This window comes from Lithobates pipiens, unplaced genomic scaffold (genome assembly GCF_037356315.1).
Source record: "Lithobates pipiens isolate NorthernLeopardFrog02 unplaced genomic scaffold, aLitPip1_a1.2 Scaffold_8, whole genome shotgun sequence".
Lineage (NCBI taxonomy): Eukaryota > Metazoa > Chordata > Amphibia > Anura > Ranidae > Lithobates > Lithobates pipiens.
In genome coordinates, this window is record NW_027507903.1 from 346,055,752 (window position 1) to 346,078,174 (window position 22,423).

General features: G+C 43.6%; 1 protein-coding gene across 1 annotated transcript in view; it reads right to left on the minus strand.

Moving 5' to 3' along the window:
* RAD50 (RAD50 double strand break repair protein) overlaps positions 1–22,423 on the minus strand; it is a 471,242-nt gene that overhangs the window by 416,659 nt on the left and 32,160 nt on the right. Inside the window, exon 3 of the mRNA XM_077473261.1 lies at positions 12,724–12,807. Within this exon, the coding sequence (XP_077329387.1) occupies positions 12,724–12,807 (84 nt within the window). The remainder of the gene's footprint in view (positions 1–12,723; positions 12,808–22,423) is intronic.

The window sequence follows — 22,423 nt, forward strand, 5'->3', positions numbered from 1 at the left end:
GCTCAGCAAACTGGGTCACCTTAGCAGATGGAATCAGCTCAGCAAACTGGATCAGCTTAGCAGATGGAATCAGCTCAGCAAACTGGATCAGCTTAGCAGATGGAACCAGCTCGGCAAACTGGATCAGCTTAGCAGATGGAATCAGCTCGGCAAACTGGGTCACCTTAGCAGATGGAATCAGCTCGGCAAACTGGGTCACCTTAGCAGATGGAATCAGCTCAGTAAACTGGGTCACCTTAGCAGATGGAATCAGCTCAGCAAACTGGATCAGCTTAGCAGATGGAATCAGCTCAGCAAACTGGATCAGCTTAGCAGATGGAATCAGCTCAGCAAACTGGATCAGCTTAGCAGATGGGATCGGCAAACAGGCCGGGTCAGGTATCAGGCTGGAAGCGAGGCACAAGGGAGCAGGCAGGAGAGTAGTCACAACAGGCCGAGGTCGGGTGCAGGCAGATAACAGGTAGGTCTAAATCACAGATAAATACTTTGGATCAGGTTCTCAGGCACACAACGCTGTAGAGCGGGCAGCGGAGACAGACAGGTTTAAATAGCCTGTTTGGCGCCAACAGGGGGCGCGCACGCACTTGCAGTGGCGCCCGCGGCCGCAAGCAAGAAGGCCTGGTGTTCAGATTTCTAATAGAATCTCCATGACATTGCCCCCTCCCAAGGGGCAGCCTCCAGATGCCCCTTCAGGCAAATTTTTTGGGATGGGCCCTCTTAAAAGATTGAACCAGACTCTTTGCATGAATGTTGTCCTCGGGCTCCCAAGAGTTCTCTTCGGGACCATACCCCTTCCATTTAATTAAGAACTGGTTCTGGTTTCTTCTTCTGAAGTTTAGGATAGCTTCTACTTCAAAATTCTTCTTCACCGTCTACCAAGATCGGATCAGGAGGAGTGGTACTTCGGTTAGGAAATGGATTGGGAGTGGAAGGTTTCAACAGGGACACATGGAATACCGGGTGGACCTTTAATGAGTCTGGAAGTTCTAATTCGAAGGCTACTTCATTAAGCCTTCTAACTGGAAAGGGTCCTAAGAACTTGGGACCCAGTTTCCTTGAAGGGCACGCCATCTTCAAGTTCACCGTGGATAACCACACCAAATCACCAGGTACCAGTACCAATTCCCCTCGTCTCTTCTTGTCGAAGGTTGTCTTGTTGTGCTCCTGAGTTCTAGTCATGGTTTCTTGCAGAAGTCTGTTATTGGTTGAGAAGAAATTCATCTTTTCCTGAACTGCTGGCACTGTGCATTCGGGAAGGGAGTTGGGTAGAAACGAAGGGTGGAAGCCGTAATTGGCGAAAAAGGGCATCTGCTTGGTGGCGGATTGGAGAGAATAGTTGTAAGCGAATTCAGCTACTGGAAGCAAGGAGATCCAATCATTCTGTGCAAAAGAGGAGAAACAGCGTAAATATTGTTCAAGGGTTTGGTTCGTCCTCTCAGTTTGCCCATTGGACTGAGGGTGGTAGGCGGATGAGAAAGACAGTTCAAAATTCAAAGCCTTGCAGAGGGACTTCCAGAATTGAGAGGTGAAATATACCCCTTGATCAGAAACTATATTGGCTGGTACTCGCAGTTTCGCAGTACGCAGTTTCAGGGGCTGAGGGGGTGCCCTTCATGGGAATGAAGTGTGCCATTTTCGACAGACGATCAACTACCACAAAGATAGTGGTATGATCCTCTGCCGGGGGCAGCTCAACGATGAAATCCAGAGACACCATTCTCCATGGCCTGTCCGGAACAGGCAGAGGTTTGAGTAGGCCCCAGGCCTTGGTCCTACAGCTTTTATTCCTGATGCACGTAGTGCAGGTATCCACAAATTTCTTGCAGTCCTCCCGCAACTGAGGCCACCAAAAGGTACGTCGTACCAAGTCGGTGGACTTGGTGATACCAAAGTGCCCGGCGAGTGCGTGGTCGTGACATAGCTATAAAACGGATACCCGTAGGCCCTCGGGAATGTAGATCTTGTCTTTGTGCCACAGTAACCAGTCTCTGGCTTGTAGTTCTGGTTCTGGAGAAGGTATTTGCCCCATGGAGGCTTGTCTAAGTCGGGAAAGAAGGTTTTCCTGAAGCAGAAGGAAAATGCCAGGAGCGAGAATGGTGTCTGGAGGAGAAATTTCTTGAGATTTGTGGAACATCCGTGACAAGGCATCTGGCTTTACGTTCTTAGAACCTGGGCGATAAGTTAAATGGAAGGTAAACCGGGAGAAGAAGAGTGCCCACCTGGCTTGTCTCGGCTTTAGTCTTTTTGAGGATCTTAAATACTCCAGGTTCTTGTGGTCGGTGAATATTAAGATTGGGTGAGAAGCTCCTTCCAGTAAATAGCGCCATTCTTCCAATGCAGATTTAATTGCTAACAATTCCCGATCTCCTACATCGTAGTTCTTCTCGGCTGCTGATAGTTTGCGCAAGAAGAAAGCCACGGGATGGAGCAGGGCCCTGGCTCCTTGTCTTTGGGATAATATAGCCCCTACGGCGATTTCAGATGCATCCACTTCTTAAAAACAAATGGCAGGGAGGAATCTGGATGTCTAAAGACAGGAGCAGAGGTGAAAAGTCCCTTGAGGATTTCCAAAGCTTCTTGAGCCTCAGGGGTCCAACGGAAATGGGTCCCTAGTTTTGTTAGCTGCGTGATTGGTGCAACAATAGCCGAGAACCCTTTGATGAATTTGCGATAAAAGTTGGCGAACCCGATAAAGCGCTGGATTCCTTTCCTGTCTGCAGGAGTTGGCCAGTCCAAAATCGCAGCGATCTTCTGGGGATCCATCTTTATACCTTTACTGGAAATGATCAAGCCCAGGAATGGTATACTTTCCTGCTCGAATTGGCACTTGTCGGCTTTTGCATATAGACCGTGTTGTCGGAGCCGGCCCAACACACTCTTGACATGCTTGCGATGGGATTTGAGGGAAGAAGAAAAGATTAAAATATAATCGAAATAAACAGCAAATAAGTCCAGAAAGTCCCGGAGCACATCATTGATAAAATATTGGAAAGTGGCAGGGGCATTACACAATCCGAAGGGCATCACCAAGTACTCGAAGTGTCCAAATTGGGTACGAAAAGCGGTCTTCCACTCGTCTCCATCCTTGATACGGATCAGATTGTAGGCCTCGCGGAGATCGAGTTTAGTGAAAATTATAGTGGTTCCAAGTCTTTGGAATAATGCCGGGAATAAAAGGAAGAGGGTACCGGTTCTTTATTGTAATGTTATTCAATTCGCAGTAGTCCACACAGGGTCGGAGGGTGTGGTCCTTCTGCCTGACTAAGAAAATACCCGCACCTGCTGGAGACGTGGACGGGCGAATTAACCCTTTCTTCAGATTTTCATCGAGATATTCTTTGAGCTTCTCTTGCTCCACCTCTGTCAGGGGAAAAATCCTTCCAAACTGAATTTTGGCTCCAGGGAGCAGTTCAATGGGGCAGTCATAGGCTCGGTGGGGTGGAAGCACCTCTGCCTTTTGTTTACTGAACACGTCGAGGAACTCATGGTACACTTCAGGAATGGCCTGATGTAATTCGATTTCTGAGTCAAGACATAATAAGGTGGATGGTCTCAGGGGTCGGGAGAACCACAGAACTTCTGGCAGTAAGATGAAGAGAAAGTAATTTCCCCCGTAGCCCAGTTTATGGCAGGATTGTGGGCCTGTAGCCATGGCATACCAAGTATTATGGGAAAGAGTGGAGAGGAAATTATGTCCATACGAAGGAATTCCATACGTGGGAACCGGAGATAACAGCAGGTAGTGGTGCAGTCTCTTGAATTACAGGACCAGATTTGATAGCAGACCCGTCGGCCAGATGAATAGAGAGTCCATGGGTTTTAGGCAGGAGGGGAATCTGGTGTTTGGCAGCAAAAGATGAATCCATAAAACAGCTGCATGCCCCGAAATCAATAATGGCGGGCGTCTGTAAAGTCTTTCCTGGGAGCTGAAAGGAGACAGAAAGGGCAAGGTGAGATGAGATCTTAATTAAAGAATCTGGGAAACCAGAAGGCATAGATGGACACTTAAGGAGCTTAATAGGGCAGTTCCTGACGTAACGTCCAGATTCCCCAAAATAGAGACACAGATTATTCCGTCGTCGTTGACCTTCGGGGGTAAGAGACGGCCGCAAGACCCCAAGTTGCATGGGCTCATGTGTGTCAGAAGTGGATGCTGGTCGGGCGGCTGGTGCTGGGTGTAGATGGCTTGGAACTTTTGGAAGCATCCAGGTTGGACGAGAGAAACCCGTGGCCCTCTCGGCCATCCTCTCTCTCAGACGTCGATTGATCTGTATAGCCAAGTCAATTAGTGCATTTAAAGTCTGTGGAACACCGACTCTAGCGAGTTCGTCTTTTAAGGAATCAGAGAGTCCCATGCAGAACTGATGACGAAGGGCAGCGTCATTCCAGTTCGTATCTGCACCCCATCTCCTGAACTCAGCCACATAGTCCTCTACCGCTCTTCGTCCCTGCTGGAGGGTCCGCAAGGCAGTTTCTGCAGTCGCTGAAAGTTGAGGGTCTTCGTATAATTGAGCCATTGCTTCAACAAAGGTGGTGAGATTGGTCAAGGCTGCATCCTTCTGTTCTAAAAGACGGTGAGCCCAAGTCTGGGGTTCTCCAGAAAGTAAGGACACCACAAAGCCCACCTTGGTGGCTTCCAAAGAAAAGGTCCCTGGTTGGAGGGCGAAATACAATTCACAGGAGTTACGGAAGGCCCTGAAGCTGCTGCGGTCCCTGGAGAATCGCTCAGGTGTAGGAACTTTAGGTTCTGGAGGAAGCACCACAACTATAGGTGCCAGTCCTGCTTCGGCTGAAGGAACTGATGGTTGAGGGGCTCCCAGGGTACCAGAGGGGTTGGATAGGGCGAGCACCCATTCTTCCAGCTGGGTGTAGCCCTGCTGGAGATTCTTAACTGCCTCGGAAAGTCCTGCCAGGTGTTGACAGTTCTTCCATAGCGGAGGCTCCCCGCTCGGTCTCAGACATGGCTGCCTGCTTCTGTCACGTACCTAGTGGTTTTGCAGCAGGAGGCCTCCCTTACGACTCCCACTACCGGTTTCCTGGTAACACAGGAGTAAGGAGGGGTACGGGTGTCTGGCAGGATCAACAGACGGGAAGGGATGAACAGGCGGGGTCAACTCTGCAGAGGGGGAACAGCTTGGCAGACAGGATCAACACAACAGACTGGATCACAACAACAGATGGAATCATCTTAGCAAACTGGGTCACCTTAGCAGATGGAATCAGCTCAGCAAACTGGATCAGCTTAGCAGGTAACTACAGCAGATGGAATCAGCTCAGAAAACTGGATCAGGTTAGCAGATGGGATCGTCAAACAGGCCGAGTCAGGTATCAGGCTGGAAGCGAGGCACAAGGGAGCAGGCAGGAGAGTAGTCACAACAGGCCGAGGTCGGGTGCAGGCAGATAACAGGTAGGTCACAGGCAAGCCGGGTCTAAATCACAAATACTTCGGATCAGGTTCTCAGGCACACAACGCTGTAGAGCAGACAGCGGAGACCGTCAGTAACAGACAGGTTTAGCGTGCACGCGCCAACAGGAGCGCGCACACGCGCTTCCGCGCACGGTCGCGTGCACGCAAGCCAGAAGGCCTGGGGTTCCGATTTCTAATAGAATCTCCATGACACAGGCTCTTTGGAACAGTGAAGTGAATCAATGAGGCAGCGCGGCTATACTGCCGGCAAAGCTATGCTGCAGCAGCGCTCTGCGGGTGGTTTTAACCCTTTTTCAGCCACTAGCGGGGGTTAAAAGCGCCCTGCTAGCGGCCAAAGCATCGTTAAAAAAATAGCAGCGCTTTACCGCAATGAAAGGAGCCTAAGTAGTGGTGTACCAATGGGTGGGGCGGTACCCGGGTGACACATAGGGCTGGCTGCCGAATTGTCTCCGCTCCGCCGTTTACTAACACAGAAGAGCGGAGCTGGAAGGAAAAGGCAGAACGGGAGAGAGAGGAAAAACAGCAGTGCTGAATAGGCAGGACCACCTAGCAACCAATCACCTGCTGGTTAACTTGGAAAGTTAACTTTGGCAGCTACCGCTGTCTATTCAATGCCACGCTCCTGCCTCCTACTCTCCTGTGTCTCCCACTCTGCATACATTAATAATATAGGAAGTGGCAGAGCTTCAGGGTTTAGGGGCTGTGTAATGCAAAGGGGTCCAGAGGTGTTGGGGCTGTGTAAATGTGAAGAGGTCCAGAGGTACAGGGGTTGTATAATGTAAAGGAGGTCTTCCTACGTGCAGTTATAGCTGCAGTCCTATAGATTTCTATTAAGGTACACGTTACATATTTGGCGCTCTTTCGGAAAATAGGAAAATATATATTTTTTGGGGGAGGTGGCGGAGTGACACCAACCCTTGTGACGCCACTGGCAGTAGCACATACTAAATGTGCCAGTTACATGTATTCCTGTATGGCGCCGGCTGTCCGATGACAATCCTAGTGTCGGTCGGTGTCGTCTTTGCAGAGAAGGAGGAGTGGCCTGGCCATCCAGGGGAGCAGAGGGAGGAGGATGCTTCCAGATTCTGATCAGCAGTACATGGAGGCACTACACATGACGCCACCAAGCTGATGTTCTGTGCACTGCCTGTCTGAAGAGGTGCCAGATATAGGATATCCGCCTGAGTGCCAAATGTTCTAGATACACCCCTGCATAGAAATAGAAGTAGAGTAAAATCAGTTGAGTAACTATGAAAACCTAAACCAAGTGTCATGTGCCACCTCAAATATATGGATATTTGGAAATTAGTAGTACCCCTTAGACATGACACAGATCACAAATGAGTAAATCGGAGCTAATACATTAGTGCCACTGTTCAAAATCAAGTAGCACTTGTGTCCAACGGACAGCAAGTTAAAAATTATGCCTGTCACATTCCTACTTTTTCTGAAATTTGGTTCAAAGCGACCTCTATGGTTATAAATCAATTTCATATTTGAGAGAGGTCGCTTAAAGCCTAAGTGCAGCCAAAATCAAAAGCCAAAAAAATCATATGGAACATTAGTCAGTAGGCTGTGTCCCTTGTGCAGATTCCTCTGCGTTTAATATAATCTTCCTCCATCCTGCACCACCCCCAACCCACTGGTGTAATCTTCCAGTGCGCAGGGGTTAATACAACAAAAGGGATGTCACAGGCTCTCATCAAGGGAGTCCAACTATGCCTACACTTTCCACTCAGCTCTGCCATTCTTAAAAGCCATACTACACAGCTACCACAAAACTGAATCAAAAGAATAGAGATTGGGAGGAACAATTGATAAATCCGTCCTCTCCATTCATAAATCCTGTTCCTTTAATAGAAGCTGTAGTAGCTACATCTATTTAGTTCCATTAACCCCTGAATCCACTTCGTCCTGGTGAGGTGGTAGGACGAAGGTGGTTATTTTTGTTTCCGGTATCTGTGGGTAGGATCAGAGCAGGTGAAAAAAGGAGCCTGGGACCGCTTGACACCTTGGATTCCATTGGATTACCACATCCCACTGGTGGAAGGAAACGTGCATTGATGTGCAGCGTTCATCTCCTGACAGAAGCGCCTTTGAAACCACTTTCCACAGACTTTGGCCGGTTACCTGTGAGGACAGTCGGTGGTACTTCAACAGCAAGCCTGCTGTTCTACTAAGCCTTATGTGACCCCCCCTGAAGAAGGGTGGTCGCTGGCTTTTTGGTAAGCCTCCATTGCTTATTCCTAGGTGACGGGCTGCACTAGTGGTGGAAACGTGTTATTTGGATTTAGTTTGTGAACACTTCTTTGTTGGATTATTTCACCCATGAACTGTTTTTGCGTTAGATACACGTGTTTGTTGTTCATGGATTGATCATACTAACACATATGGATATTATGATTTTTTTTTTGATCACTTAATTATTTAGAATACTCCTTTGTATAATCACAGTTTTTATTGATAATCACTTGCATTATTAGTTTATTACCTAGCGCTGCACTTTTTGTCTACTTATTTTTCTTTGTGCCCTATATTGGGGTTATAGTGCTTAGCTGCAGGATATCCTTCATGGTTTATTTATTCATTTATTTATGTATTGTTTATTTCACACCTAGCGCAATTCTTTTCATTTTTAATTTTTCTTTTATGATGCATGAATTAAAATTAATTTACACAAAAAAGTAACAAAAAAAAAATAAAAATAAAAAAGCTTGTTTTCTTGTTTAAAAAAATAAAATAAAAAACATAATCAAGCTGCTGTAGAATAAACGTATACATTTTATTCCGTAGTGTCCTGTTTAAAGTTCCGCAATCATCATGATTCTGGTACAAAGTACTGCAAAGCTATTTACAAATACTAATTAAACAAGTGCAATAGTCATTGCATTTCACTCAGTAACAGGAATAAAAGAACAAAGTTAAAATGTACAGTACTGTACAGTACTGTGCAAAAGTTTTAGGCAGGCATGAAAAAATGCTGTAAAGATTGCTTTCAGAAATAGAAGTGTTAATAGTTTATTTGATCAATTATCAAAATGTAAAGTAAACAGACAGAAGAGAAATCCAAATCAATATTTGGTGTGACCACCCTTTGCCTCCAAAACACCATCTATTCCTCTAGGTACACTTGCAGACAGTTTTTGAAGCAACTCGGCAGGTAGGTTGTTACAAACATCTTGGAGAAGTAACCACAGAACTTCTGTGGATGTAGACCGCCTCAACTCCTGTCTCTTCATGTAATCCCAAACAGACTCGATGTTGATTGGTGGCTCTGTGGGGGGGGCAAACAATCACTTCCTTGACTCCTTGTTCTTCTTTACGCTGAAGATCATTCTCAGTGACATTGGTTGTATGTTTGGGATTGTTGTCCTGCTGCAGAATAACTTTGGGGCCAATCACATGTCTCCCTGATGGTATGACATGACAGATAAGTATGACTTAATATTGAGGATATCATTGATCCTGACCAAATCTCTAAAGCCATTTGCATAAATGCCTTCCAAAACTACAAGGAATAGCCATGTGGGTGGAGGTGTATGTCCCCAAACCTATAATGTCCCACACTGGCACTCAAATGGATTCCATATTAGGATACAGCAGCTGAGTCAGTGCAGCTGATGTATCCCATTAGACATTAATGGCACTGCCTGCACAGGGATGCACAAAACACCTGTAATCCCTGTGTGGGTAAACACAGCCCTGCACAGGTGTACAGTATTGTACCTGTGTGAACGAGACCTAACTCTGTTTCCAAAACCAGACATCTGGACCACAAGCTCCAACCCCATTATCTAGGCTTGTGTGTTTCTCAGATTATGAATGGAAAGAAAGATTTTATCCTAAAAAAAACTAGATCTATACCTATATCCAACCGCATATAATGCATATAATGCATCTTGCACCTCCATCACTAATACCAGAGATGTATCTTCCCTGGTGTTGGAGTGTTATGGCCACCCATGTTCTTAAGTGGACCCATTATTGGCTGTGATTAGGACACGATACCCATTTTGGGCTGAGTGATACTCGAAATGCGTAGAAGCTTCTTGACATCAAGACTGTTACACTTAAACCTACGAGGGATACATTATATTTTGGGGTTTTGTTCCCCTATGGTCTAAGCCTACAATGTATGTTTTGAGATATTGTTTTAATGTTATAAAGATGTAAACAATTGTTTTTTATATATATTTTCTGCCTTTGAATTATATTTGGTGTCGGGAAAGTCCCATACACCCATGATACAGTTTGTTGGATGGATAAGAAATTGCTTACATTAACGGTTCCAGAGAGTAGTGATAAATTACTCATTCTCTGTATGGTCTAAAGTTGTGAGTGGTGTGCCCCAGGGTACGGTCTTGGAGCCAATACTGTTCAATCTGTTTATTAAATGATATAGGGGTTGAAATCAAGAGCGCAATTTCAGTGTTTGCCGATGATACCAAATTATGTGGGGAAATAACTTTGGCACAAATATAGCATCAATACAGGAAGACCTTGAGAAAAATAGGAGGTTGAGCAGCCACATGGCAGATAAGGTTCAACATATAAAGTTATGTCTATGGGTGGCAAAAAAATACATTAGGAAAAGCTCCCTGGAGAATCCACGATGGAAAAGGAATGCATGTAGAGCACAGACTTAGCAATAGTATGCAATGCCAAGCAGCATCTAACAAAGCTAAAAAGATAAATCAATAGTTCTACCCCTTTACAAAACACTGGTGCTGCCTCATGTAGAATATGCAGCTCAGTTTTGGCCACGCATCCTCCTTAGGAAAGATGACAAACAGGGGTGTGGACACTTTTAAAAAAAACTACTTGTCCAAGGGACTAAATTGGGGCCCCAATTTAATTGTCCCTCATGACAATCGACTTGTCCTAATAAAAAATAAAAAAATTAAAAATTACCAGGAAAAATATAAAGGATTGTTTTTTTTTTTTCTGGCTTCTTAAACTATTAATGTTTTTTTCTTTTTTGCTAGAAAATTTCTTAGAACCCCAAACATTATATATATTTTTTAAAGTAGAGGCTCTGGAGAATAAATTGGTAGGTGTTACAATTTTTTTATGGCACACGGTATTTGTGCAGCTGTTTTTCAAATGTAAATTTTTGGGGAAAAATACACTTTTTTAATTTTAATGCAAAAATACACACTACATAGCCTACATTTTTGGTAAAATATAAAAGATGTTACGCCAAGTAAATAGATATCTAAATTGTGCATGCCCTTACAGGTAAAAGCCTTTACAGCTCATAACTTTACGATTTCACAGGAGGCCTGGTGCTAGAATTACTGCCCATGATCTGACATATGTGGCAATACCTCACATCGCTGTTTGCGTGCATGTGGGACCGACGTGTGCGTTCACCTTTGTGCAAGAGCACAAAGATGAATCTGTGAACCTTTGCACGCAAACACAAAGGTGCTTTAAAAAAGTCATTATTTATACATTTGTTATTTTTACATTGTCACGACTATGGCGGAGGAGCTGGAGGTGTTGTAGTATGGCAGGTGATGTTCCCCTGCTCCGAGTAGCCCCCCGTCTCCAGCAGCTCCATGCTAACACAAAGGTGGCTGCCCATAAGAATGTGATCCAGGCCACGGTGGCATCTCCCATTCTCCTTGGAAGGAGATTACCGAGAATATACAGAGCTATGGGAATTGTCAGCAAATAAAAATCCCACAGATTGACCTGGATAAACTTTTTCAACTTTATAAACTATATAACGAAATAATGTTTAATTATTTATTTTTTGTTTACTTGACAGATTGCTGGGCTGGTGTATATGACCATAAACATGTTTTTAAGAAGATAGAACATTTCATTCTTTAAATGCATGCAAAAACAGGATTTTTGATAATCGCCCTTAAAACCCCTTTCTCTGAGTTTAAGGACACAGCTTGTCATTAACTACTTGCTGACTGCGCCATAGCCAAATGATGGCTTCATCGCAGGCGGTCGGTTCTGGCATCATATGATATCCTCCCGCGACCCTGCCCGCTGCACACTCTGATCACTGTGTCCTCCAAACAGAGCTAATCACAAATCAGGGTAAAGAGCCAATCAGCAGCACTTTACCCTGTGATCAGGTGTGCCCAATCACAGCTGATCACGATATAAACATAAGCCAGTTATCTGCATTCCTTTGTGAGGGGGTGAGAGGAGAGACGATAACTGTCTTGGGTTAAATGGGATTTTTACATTGATAAATCAGAACACCGATTGTCAGTGTAGTCACAACAATGCCCACCAGTGCTGCCAATCATTTCAACCAGTGCCGCCTCAGTGTCACCCATCGGTGCCACCCCAAAAGTGAATAAGGAAAAGTTCTATTTGTGTGAAAAAAATACATATGGGTACAGTGTTACATGACTGCGCAATTGTCATTCAAAGTGTGACAGTCCTAACAATTGGCCTGGGCGGGCAGTAAGAGGGTAGTGGCCAGTAGGCAAGTGGTTAATCTTGACCATAGGTCCTTGGATACCTTTGGATGCACTGTCGGCGGTCCTGCAGTCACAAATGATCCTGCTCCTGGGACACATACGACTTCAGGATTACCAACAGCACATCCAAAAGGTATAGAAGGACCTATGTTCAAGATTAAGCTGTGTCCTTCAATGAAAGTAAGAGAAAATACACATATAGCGAGCCGAGTTGAAGCTCTATAGACACTAGAGGGAGTTAAACTCCTGCAAAAAATGCAGCAAAACCACAAGTGCAAGAAATTGTGTAGGTAAAGGCTAGCATAAAGAATGCATGATGACAGACTGGGGACCACACATAATGATACAAATCTCCTTAATAACTTTAGTATATGGTGTGGGAAAGTATGAATAAATTGAGAAATGTAAATGAGACCCATTAGGACAATATTGCACTTTAATTACCTTACTACCACCATCTGATTAAGGCCTCTTTCACATGGGTACACTGTCTGCATTTCCCGGGACACAAACCTGTACGTACCTACATGGATGTCAATTTGGAACCAGTAGCTGTGTCCGTGGAGCCGCCACATCCCGACTGACATGAATAGAATTGCCTGCATGTGGATGCACAGAACACCTGGGCATCCTGTGCGGACAAAGACAGCCCTCACATGGGTGTACGCATCGATATGCCTTGTGTGAATGAGGCCTTTACAGAAAATATTGGTGGTTCATTTTGCAAAGTTGTCTGTTATGAAATTGCCAAATGTTTTCACAATAGGCTTATGAACACTAGTCTATGAAAGTCTGCGATTGCAAGCTTAGCAAATGTAAGCACCATAGTGTGAATATGAGCAATACCTTTGGATCATGGACAAAAGTGTTTCCTTTAGACCCCGGTGGAAAATCACCCGTTGTGATATACTTGAGGCACTCAATAATAGTCTGCAAAAAAAAAAAAACAGTTATCAAATAGAACATTTCAATCGAAAGCAAAGAGGATTTAAAGTGTATATAAAATTGCAACAATGAACTAAATCTATTGGTTTCTTTTTGGTAATTTTAAGTATTTAATTTCTTACACCTTTATACCCCCCAAGAACAAGAGCAAGTTTTACATTTCTGCTAAGGACCCATTTACTCTGAAATAAGCGCATAGGTCTTAAAAGCCTACCCTTTTGCCCTCACACATGTGTTAAGTGGGTGCCAACAAGTTAAAGGCATTATAAACCTTCATACCTTGTGTTTTAAACCACCATACCTTGTGTTTTCACCTACATAATATGTGCATTGATCATGTAGTTACATGGTGTTATTTGTTGCCCTGTATGAACAACCTATAGCAGAGATACTGTGTCAGCAGTTTCTGCTTGCTTTCTTTTTTGTGATATTAACCACTTCAGCCCCGGACCATTTTGCTGGTTAAAGACCAGACCACTTTTTGCGATTCGGCACTGCGTCGCTTTAACTGGCAATTGCGCTGTCGTGCGACGTGGCTCCCAAACAAAATTGAGGTATTTTTTTCCCCCACAAATAGAGCTTTCTTTTGGTGGCATTTGATCACCCCTGCGGTTTTTATTTTTTGCGCTATTAACAAAAATAGAGCATCAATTTTGAAAAAAAAGCATTATTTTTTACTTTAGGTTATAATAAATATCCCCCAAAAATATATAAAAAAACATTTTTTCCCTCAGTTTAGGCCGATACGTATTCTTCTACATATTTTTGTTAAAAAAAAAAAAAAAAAAAAAAAAAATCGCAATAAGCGATTATTGATTGGTTTGCGCAAAAGTTATAGCGTTTACAAAATAGGGGATAGTTTTATGGCATTTTTATAATTTTTTTTTTTTTTATTACTAGTAATGGTGGCGATCAGCAATTTTTATTGTGACTGCGACATTATGGCGGACACATCGGCCATTTTTGACACATTGTCAATTATACAGCAATCACTGCTATACAAATGCAGCGATTCCTGTGTAAATTACACTGGCAGCAAAGGGGTTAACCAGGGGGTGGCAGTGTAGGGGTTAAGTGTTCCTAGGGGTGTGTTACTAACTGTGGGGGGCTGGGCTTTCTTTTAGTGAACAATGATCTCTGCTCCAATCACATGGAGCAGAGATCAGCGTCACTTGTTGCTAGGCAGAATGGGGAGATGCTGTTTACAAAGGCATCTCCCAGTTCAGCCGCCCCGTGAGACAATCGCGGGTATGCCCGCGGCGATCGAGTCTGCGGGACCCGTGACCAGACTCACAGGGGCCCTGACCGGCACGCGATGGCAGGGCGGCATTTAAAATTGGATGTACCTGTACGCCAATATGCCTGCCCGTGCCATTCTGCCGACGTACATCGGCGTGCGCTGATCGAGAAGTGGTTAATCTGCAAAATTTAGGAAAAAGAGAACTAAAAAAAAATATATAAGTTGTCATGTTGCTTTAAAGCCCAACTGTAGTTTTTGTGTTACTTTAGTTTGTTTGGGTCAAGCTGGTCCAAAATTACTATTTCCATTACTAAGGAATGTAGCTGCTGTCAGCACTGCTCAAACTATACAGTATGCAGTGCTGTGTTCTGGCAGTGTTACAGGGACTTCCCGTCTGCTGCTAGAACAAAATCGAATCGGGCTAAGCACTGCTCAGCTATTCAGATGAAGCCTTGCTTTTTATGCAGGGCTCGAGTCCTGCGGGAACGCATGGGAACGGCGTTCCCGTACTATTTCCACAACAGGAACGCCATTCCCATTAGCCACCTGAGTAGCCTGCCGCTCCTCTGCCGCCCGAGTTGCTAGGCTAGGGCCGCTCCGCGTCTAGCAACCGGTCACGACGTCGGCCGTACACGTGGGCACGCACTGGAGTCAGTGGACAGTGCGCATACGGCCTCCAGCGCAGCCAGCGACAGACACACGCCGCTGGGATACGGCCTGTCTCCTCCCTCCCCTCTACCCTGTGCTCTCCCGAGAAGTAAACCAGGTTAGTCACTAGCACGACATTAGCCCGCCAATACTCTGCATTAGCCCGCCAATACTCTGCATTAGCCCGCCAATACTCTGCATTAGCCCGCCAATACTCTGCATTACATACCCTGCCGATACTTACTCTGCAATACTTACCCTGCAATACCCAGCAATGCCCTGCCAATAATCTGCAATACCCAGCAATAATCTGCCATACCCTGCCAATACTTATCCTGCCAATATTCTGCAATACCCTGCCAATACTTACCCTGCCAATACATATTCTGCTAATACCCAGCCATACCCATCCATGCTCAGCCAAAATATTATTGGGGGAGATGACGTGGATATTACAGTAGGGGAGATGTATATTGCAGTGGGGACTATATGGTGGTGAAATTTTTCACAGGTTTTTGCAAATTCAATTATTTGCTGATCCGAAAAAAGATCCGATCTGTGACTCAGATCCAAGGAATGATCCGATCCGTGAGTTTTTTGATCCGTTGCCGATAATCTTGCACGGCAAGGGCAACGTTATTCCAGTTTGTGTGATATTTTCTAAATTTTCTGTATTTGAATTTGGAACAGGGTGTATTTGTGTTAGAAATTCCCTGCGAGAGAAAGATCATCACCCATTGTGTTGATTATTCTGTTTGACAAGTTAACTTATTTTGTATTTGTAAACTGGCACTTTACAATAAATGTACTGTATTTTCTGTGAAATATATATGCATATGAGCGTACCTTTATTTATTTTTATTTTTTTTGGTGGGGGAGTGGATCTTGGGTGGGAGTTCCCACACTTTTTTCCCCAGGACTTGACCCCTGTTTTTATGAATGAATACAAGGCTTCATCTGATTAGCTGAAGTCACAATCTTAACCTCATTTAATCAAAGGAAACCTTGTATTCAATTCATAAAAATGCAAGGCTTTGTGTGAATGGGTGAGCAGCACTTAGGCCGGCTAGATTTTCTTCTGAGAATTAAGTCCTCTACCACTGCAAGAACACAGAACTGTATATTTGATCTGCAGATAAATGAAACAGAATAGATACAAACATAACAATGTTACTTTGTATCTTTGTGTTCACAGCAGCTTTAATTTTAAGAACACATAATTGCTGGCTAGTAGGGAGTAAGAAATACAGCAGCAGGGCAGGAAGACTTGGCTTGCTACACATGTCCTCTGTACTTTGATGTTTTTTTGGGGTGTCTGTAGCATATTCAGTGTCCTCAACTAGTTAATACACCAATGGAAGCATTTTGTTATAAGTTTGTGCAGCGTCCACCACCTTTAGGTGGGTGCTAGTAGGTAAAGATAGGTTAAATGATCAGTGCCACGTGTTCCCTGGGGGAGATGGAATGAGAGAAGATCCAGAAAGGCTGCAAAAATGTAACTCTCAGGAGCAGGGCTGGAAGGCCTGGGGGGTGCATAGATCCCAGCGCTGGAAAGCCAAGAAACTCTACTGGGCGACCTGGAGGTTCAAAGACTCCAGAGCTGGAAGGTTCACCATGCCTGGACTTTCCTGAGCTGGCATGGGAAGAAATGGCAGGAGGTGAGAAGGCAGGTGAGGCCTGGGACTTCCAGCATTGTAGAAGTACCACATGTCATTCAGAGGGACACGAGCCAGTTCGTTAAGGGAAAGGGTTCTTTCTACTCATGCAGCTCAACAAGAGAGGCAACTTATACTGTCCTGCATCACCTACAGATCACACACACTGCAGCATCAGGAATAAACATTCCCATTAGATTGTTGAACTGTGTTTGTGATTATTACAGCAGAGGTGGAAGAAGCGGGAGGTTAAACCAGCAGTACTGTAATGAACTATTCAGCAGCTCCCAAGGAAGTAGTGAGCTGCATTTGGCAATTACAAAAACAACTGCTGATCTTGTCAGAAATTCAAAAGACATTGTGTGTGCTCATGCTCTTTCACTAGCCGGTTTGTGGAACCAGCCAAATAAATTCGCCAAGGCAACGGCACTTATTAAGGGTTTATCAGAGGCAAAATTATAACACTCAAACTATTTAGATTGTAAGCTCTAACGAGCAGGGCCCTCTTATTCCTCTTGTGCCAAATTGTAATGTAAATGTAATGTCTGCCCTTATGTTGTAAAGCGCTGAGCAAACTGTTGGCGCTATATAAAACCTGTATAATAATAATAATAATAATAATAATGTTTTGAAAACCTTTTGTGATCAAGGTTTTGTGTTAACTTTTGTAATACAATTTGTAGACTGCTCCAAATCATTTGGTGCAGGGGGGATTATGGTGTGGGGTTATTTTTCCAGGGGTTGGGCTTGGCCCCTTAGTTCCAGTGAAGGAAACACTTAAGGCGACATTATACATTTTGGACAATTTCATGCTCCCACAAACTGGGAACAGTTTGGGGATGGCCCCTTCTAGTTCCAACATCAGTGCACAAAAAAAGCAAGGTCCATAAAGACATGGATGAGCGAGTTTGGGTTGGAGGGACTTAACTGGCCTGCACAGAGTCCTGATGTCAACCTGATTCAACACCTTTGGGATGAATTGGAGCGGAGACTGCGAGCCAGGCCTTCTGGTCCAACATCAGTGCCTGACCTCATAAATGCGCTTCTGGAAGAATGGTCAAACATTTCCATAGACATACTTCTAAACCTTGTGGACAGCCTTCCCAGAAGAGCTGTTTTAGCTGCAAAGCGTGGGCCAACTCAATATTGAACCCTACGGACTAAGACTGGGATGCCATTAAAGTTCAAGTGCGTGTAAAGGCAGGTGTCCCAATACTTTTGGTAATATTGTGGATATTTTGCTTTATGTGCCTGCAGCTCTTTACCCACATCCCCAAGTAAAGTCTCTTTGACCACTTCACCTCTCACACCTAATCACTCCCCATGGACTGGAGCAATTTTAAAATTTCTGCTATGGATCAGATTATTTGGCAGTAACTTTGTCATAACTTAAAGTAGAACAATAGGCAAAACTTTTTCCTGGTGCTTCCATGGCAGCATACGTATGATAGTAGCCCAGTCCATAGGACCAGTGCATAGCTATAAAAAGTTAACATGCACACAACAGCCCGTTCCCTTTTTTGTCCTCATGGAACTCACAGCCAGTGTGAAGAGAAGAAGGACCCTAACCTGCCACCTTTGGTAGTTTTCAGCTCAGGTTCAGCCCATCATGAAAAGCACAGTCCTTGGCCTTGGTACGCTAAATGCTCTGATAAGGCAGAGAGCCCCTTCTGTGGATCTTTTGGGGTGAAAAAGCGGGTGCTAACTAGCCCCACATATAACAGTACAGCCAGTGCTTTGTTCCTCAAAAAAGCTGTCCGTGTCTGGAGCCTGCCTCACAGAAGTCTGTGGATTCATTGATCTGTGGCACCGCATTTCCAAGATAAGTATGTTTGCTCATTTTTTGGAATTTATCTGTGAATGGCCTCATAAGTTGTGTATTACATCTATTCTCGGATGAGCTGCCGCTGCACTGTGTTCCAGTATGCATTCTAGCGGGAAATGTGGAAGAGAAAGCTAATCGTCTACATATATACACACACACACACACACACACACACACACACACACACACACACACACATATACACATTATATAGATATAATCATTATTTTTTTTTTTTTTTTTTTAAGTAGACACCCTAGAGAATAAAATGGTGGTTGTTGCAATATATGTCACAATGTATTTGCGCAGCGGTCTTAATAAAATTATTTTAATTTCTTTCAAACATTTTTTATAAAAACTAACCAGTAAAAGTTAGCCCTTTTTAAATAAATATATATATATATATATCACGTGTGTGTACACACGCTACAGATTACCAGCCTCATGTGTGGAGGTTGCATTAATTTTTTCCCTTTAATTTTCACCTGGTGGTCCTACCAATAACACTTCTTGTCCTAGGGTGACAACACTAATTCCCTGTACTTTATCAAGGGAAATAGCATTATCAACCTGGGACAGAGGTAAATAGGGATTACAGAATACATCCTTCCCTTCTTTTCATAACATAGGAGTGAGGTATTCTGTAAATCACAGAATGTGAGCTGAGCTGGGCAGGGCCAACACCTCTGACTGATAGCAGCAAATGTACAGGAATTTGAAAGCACACTGGATTTATGGCAAGATCAACAAGTATTTTTTTGTTCACTTACTGAAATGCTACCACCCTCCCTCAACCGCACACCAAATACTTACATGGGCCCGATCTCAATTCCGTGCTGCGCTCTCTTCCTCCTCCCTGGACTTCATTAACGCCTGATGCTGTCAATCAAATCCAGTAACAAGGGGGGGCCGGGGAAGGCCAAGCCACACTGGGTGCATTAATGGATGGATAATGGCTCAAGCCTGCATGTGTGCCGGTCATGCGGCCCATCAGTATTATGCAGCCCATCAGTAACTGTGCTGCACCTGATCAGCGTACCAGTCACAGAGCCGCCATCACTGCCGCCCATCAGCAGTTTACCCATCATACAGCCACTATGTACAAAAAAAATGGTATACTAGTGAGGAGGCATATCAAAATTCAAAATATGATGGATGAGAGAAGCGGGGAGCTCTCACCATCAGACTCCGATCGGAAGCCAGCCGAAAGTAGTGGATCGGCGACCGAATCAGAGAAGAAATGGGTCTCTCCTAAAAGGATAAGGCGGCTCTGAAAATCACGCAGCCACCAGCAGCGTCATACAACCCAATGGCTAATTGGCAAATGTTAATGGTGCTACCACCTCAGGATGAAAGGCCCAGTACCAGCACTGGAATATCACGCCAGACCTAAAGAATCAGGGCCCAAACCCATTATGGCTTCCTTCCAGCTCAGGATCAGCTACAATCCCCCCCTTTCACCGCACAGCCAGGTGTGCAGGCCAAACTGATTTTAATTAAAATTTTATAAAATTTCATATTATACAAAACGATAAAATACTTTGTACAAAATTCTCATTCATAAAAATATAGTTTTCCGCAATCCCGCATTCCTTAAACATGCGTTATAATTCTCCTTCATTTATTTCCTCTACCTCTTTTTTTCAGATTCGCATTATCTCAGAGTATTTCTTTGTATTCCTAAAACTAAAAATGTCTCTCAGTTTAGGCAGATATGTATTCTACATATTTTTGGTAAAAAAAATAAAAATAAACTGCAATTAGTGTATATTGATTGGTTTGCACAAAAGTTATAGCATCTACAAAATAAGGGATAGATTTATGGCATTTTTATTATTATTTTTTTTATTAGTAATGGCGGTGATCTGTGATTTTTATCGTGACTGCGACATTGCGATGGACACATCTGACACTTTTGACACTATTTTGGGACCCGTGCTATAAAAATGCACTGATTACTGTGTAAATTACACTGGCAGGGAAGGTGTTAAACACTAGGGGCGATCAAGGGGTTAAGTGTGTCCTAGGGAGTGATTCTACTTGTGGGGGGAATGGGATGACAGGAAGCAGTAGATCCATGTCCTTTTGCTAGGCAGAACAGGGAAATGGCATGTCACGATCACGGGCCCCGGCAGACAGAGACCGCGGGACCCGTGGACATGCTCACAGAGAGAGCTGCGGCATGCACGCCCACTAAGCTGCAACTTAAAAGGGGATGTACAGGTACGCCCATTTACGCAGCCGTGCCATTGTGCCGGCATACATTGTTACATGTGGTCTGATCGTTCTCTTATATTGTTTTATTGTAAGTTTGGTATTATGTAATGTTTTCTAGATTTTTAGGCATATCTACTCCCGTAATATCTTGGATCTGTTAGATCACTTCCTGCCAAAATGTCTGTATTTTCAATCACTCCCACCATATAGGTGTCATTGTTCCTCTTTTCCCACACCCACTCCCACTCTCCAGCAAAGCGATGTTTTCTCCTTTTGATAGGTGATGTATACAATCTTGACAGACATTTATATTTCTATCGTGTTTATATTTTATTTCTGTTCCGTCTGCTAATTTCTTTTAAATATTTTTATTGAAGATTTATAATACAACATGAACAATGCCCGTTAACAGTAAAATAAGGTGAAGTAAAATAGAGCAAAATAATGTACAATAAAATCCCCTCACCGGCTCAAATATGGATACAACCGCTGTAGGATTCGTACATGTTATAATATGTAACTCTATAGATACAAGTTAAAGACACAATAAAAACCAAGCCATTGGGTAACATAAGAAGTATAACTTGTAGAATAGGGACTATAGTCCGTCAAAGTGAAAGAAACCCTATAAGTAACAAAATATAACTGGATATGATGGCCCCCCCCAAGCGGGCAACATAAGGCATGTATGTGTCCATGAACTTGAAGTAGCTTCCCCCTGGTGGCTATGGTTATTCTGACCAGCAAATACAACGGGATTTGTCTCTGCATGGCCATCTTTAATGTTGAGATGTAACCCAAGTGTGTCACTAAATTTTTATCTGCATAAGGAAAAAATGTAGCAGGGGTGACTCCCCATGACGGCCTCCGAGATCATCAGTCTGCCAATTTCAACATTTCCTCTCTCTCTTGCTCACTCCAAGCTGCACCAAGTTCTGCTTCCCACCTATTCAAAAAAAAGGCAGTATCAATGGTTCCGAAATCAGAGAAAGAATCTTAAAAATCTGGGAAACTGTGCCTTGGCGCAAAAATGATTTTTTTTTTTATTTTTTTTTCCATAACAATTTACTTCAATTTATTGTGGACCAGACTAACCTTTTCGCCCAACAATATATTGATAACAACCCCAACTCATGCTCATCTGTTTGAATGGAGACCTCTAACAGTGGAGAAGCTTAAATTGTTTTTGGGCCTTATGATCAACATGGGGCTTGCAAAACAAAAACTAAATTGCATGCTTTTTAGTCCACCCACCCTATGCCAATTTTTTCAGTTGTAATGTACAGGTCACGCTATAACATGATCATGTGCTTCCTGCATTTCAGCGATAACTCACAGTGCCCTCTCTGAGAGCATCCCAAATATGGCAAACTATAAAAAAATCTGCCCCCCTTATTCATTTTTGCTGAACTTTAAGTCCCTGGCCAAAACATCTGGGTGGAGAAATCCATTGTCTGCTTCACTGGTTGGCTGTGATTTAAGCAATAAATTCCTGATAAAAAAAAAAAAAAGGGTCAGATATGGATTGGAACTCAACAAGCTCTCTGTAACCACCACCAGGATATGTGCATTCTTTCCACATGTACAAAGGCAAAGAGTTCCAGCTCCAGCCTCGAGTGGCCAACATATATCGGCACAAGCAGTAAAATTGTCTGCCATTCCCACTGTTCCAAACAGGATATCGCATCTACCTTGATAATTATTATACCAGTCTGACCCTTTTCCACAACCTGTATCTTGGCCTGTGGTACAAGAACAAAACAGAAAGGGCTTCCCACAAAGTGTAGTGACCACAATTCAAATGACCAGATGCTACATTCCTATTTCTCAACAAGAAATTGGGTTATTTTTTTACCAAGGATATGTAGCAGAATAAATTTTGGCCTATATTTATGAAGAAACATCACTTGTTTATTAAAAAAAAAAAAAATGGGGGAGATTTTACCCCCAAATTATCACCAAACAGTGGTGAATAAATACCACCAAAAGAAATCTCTATTTCTGTGAAGAAAAAAA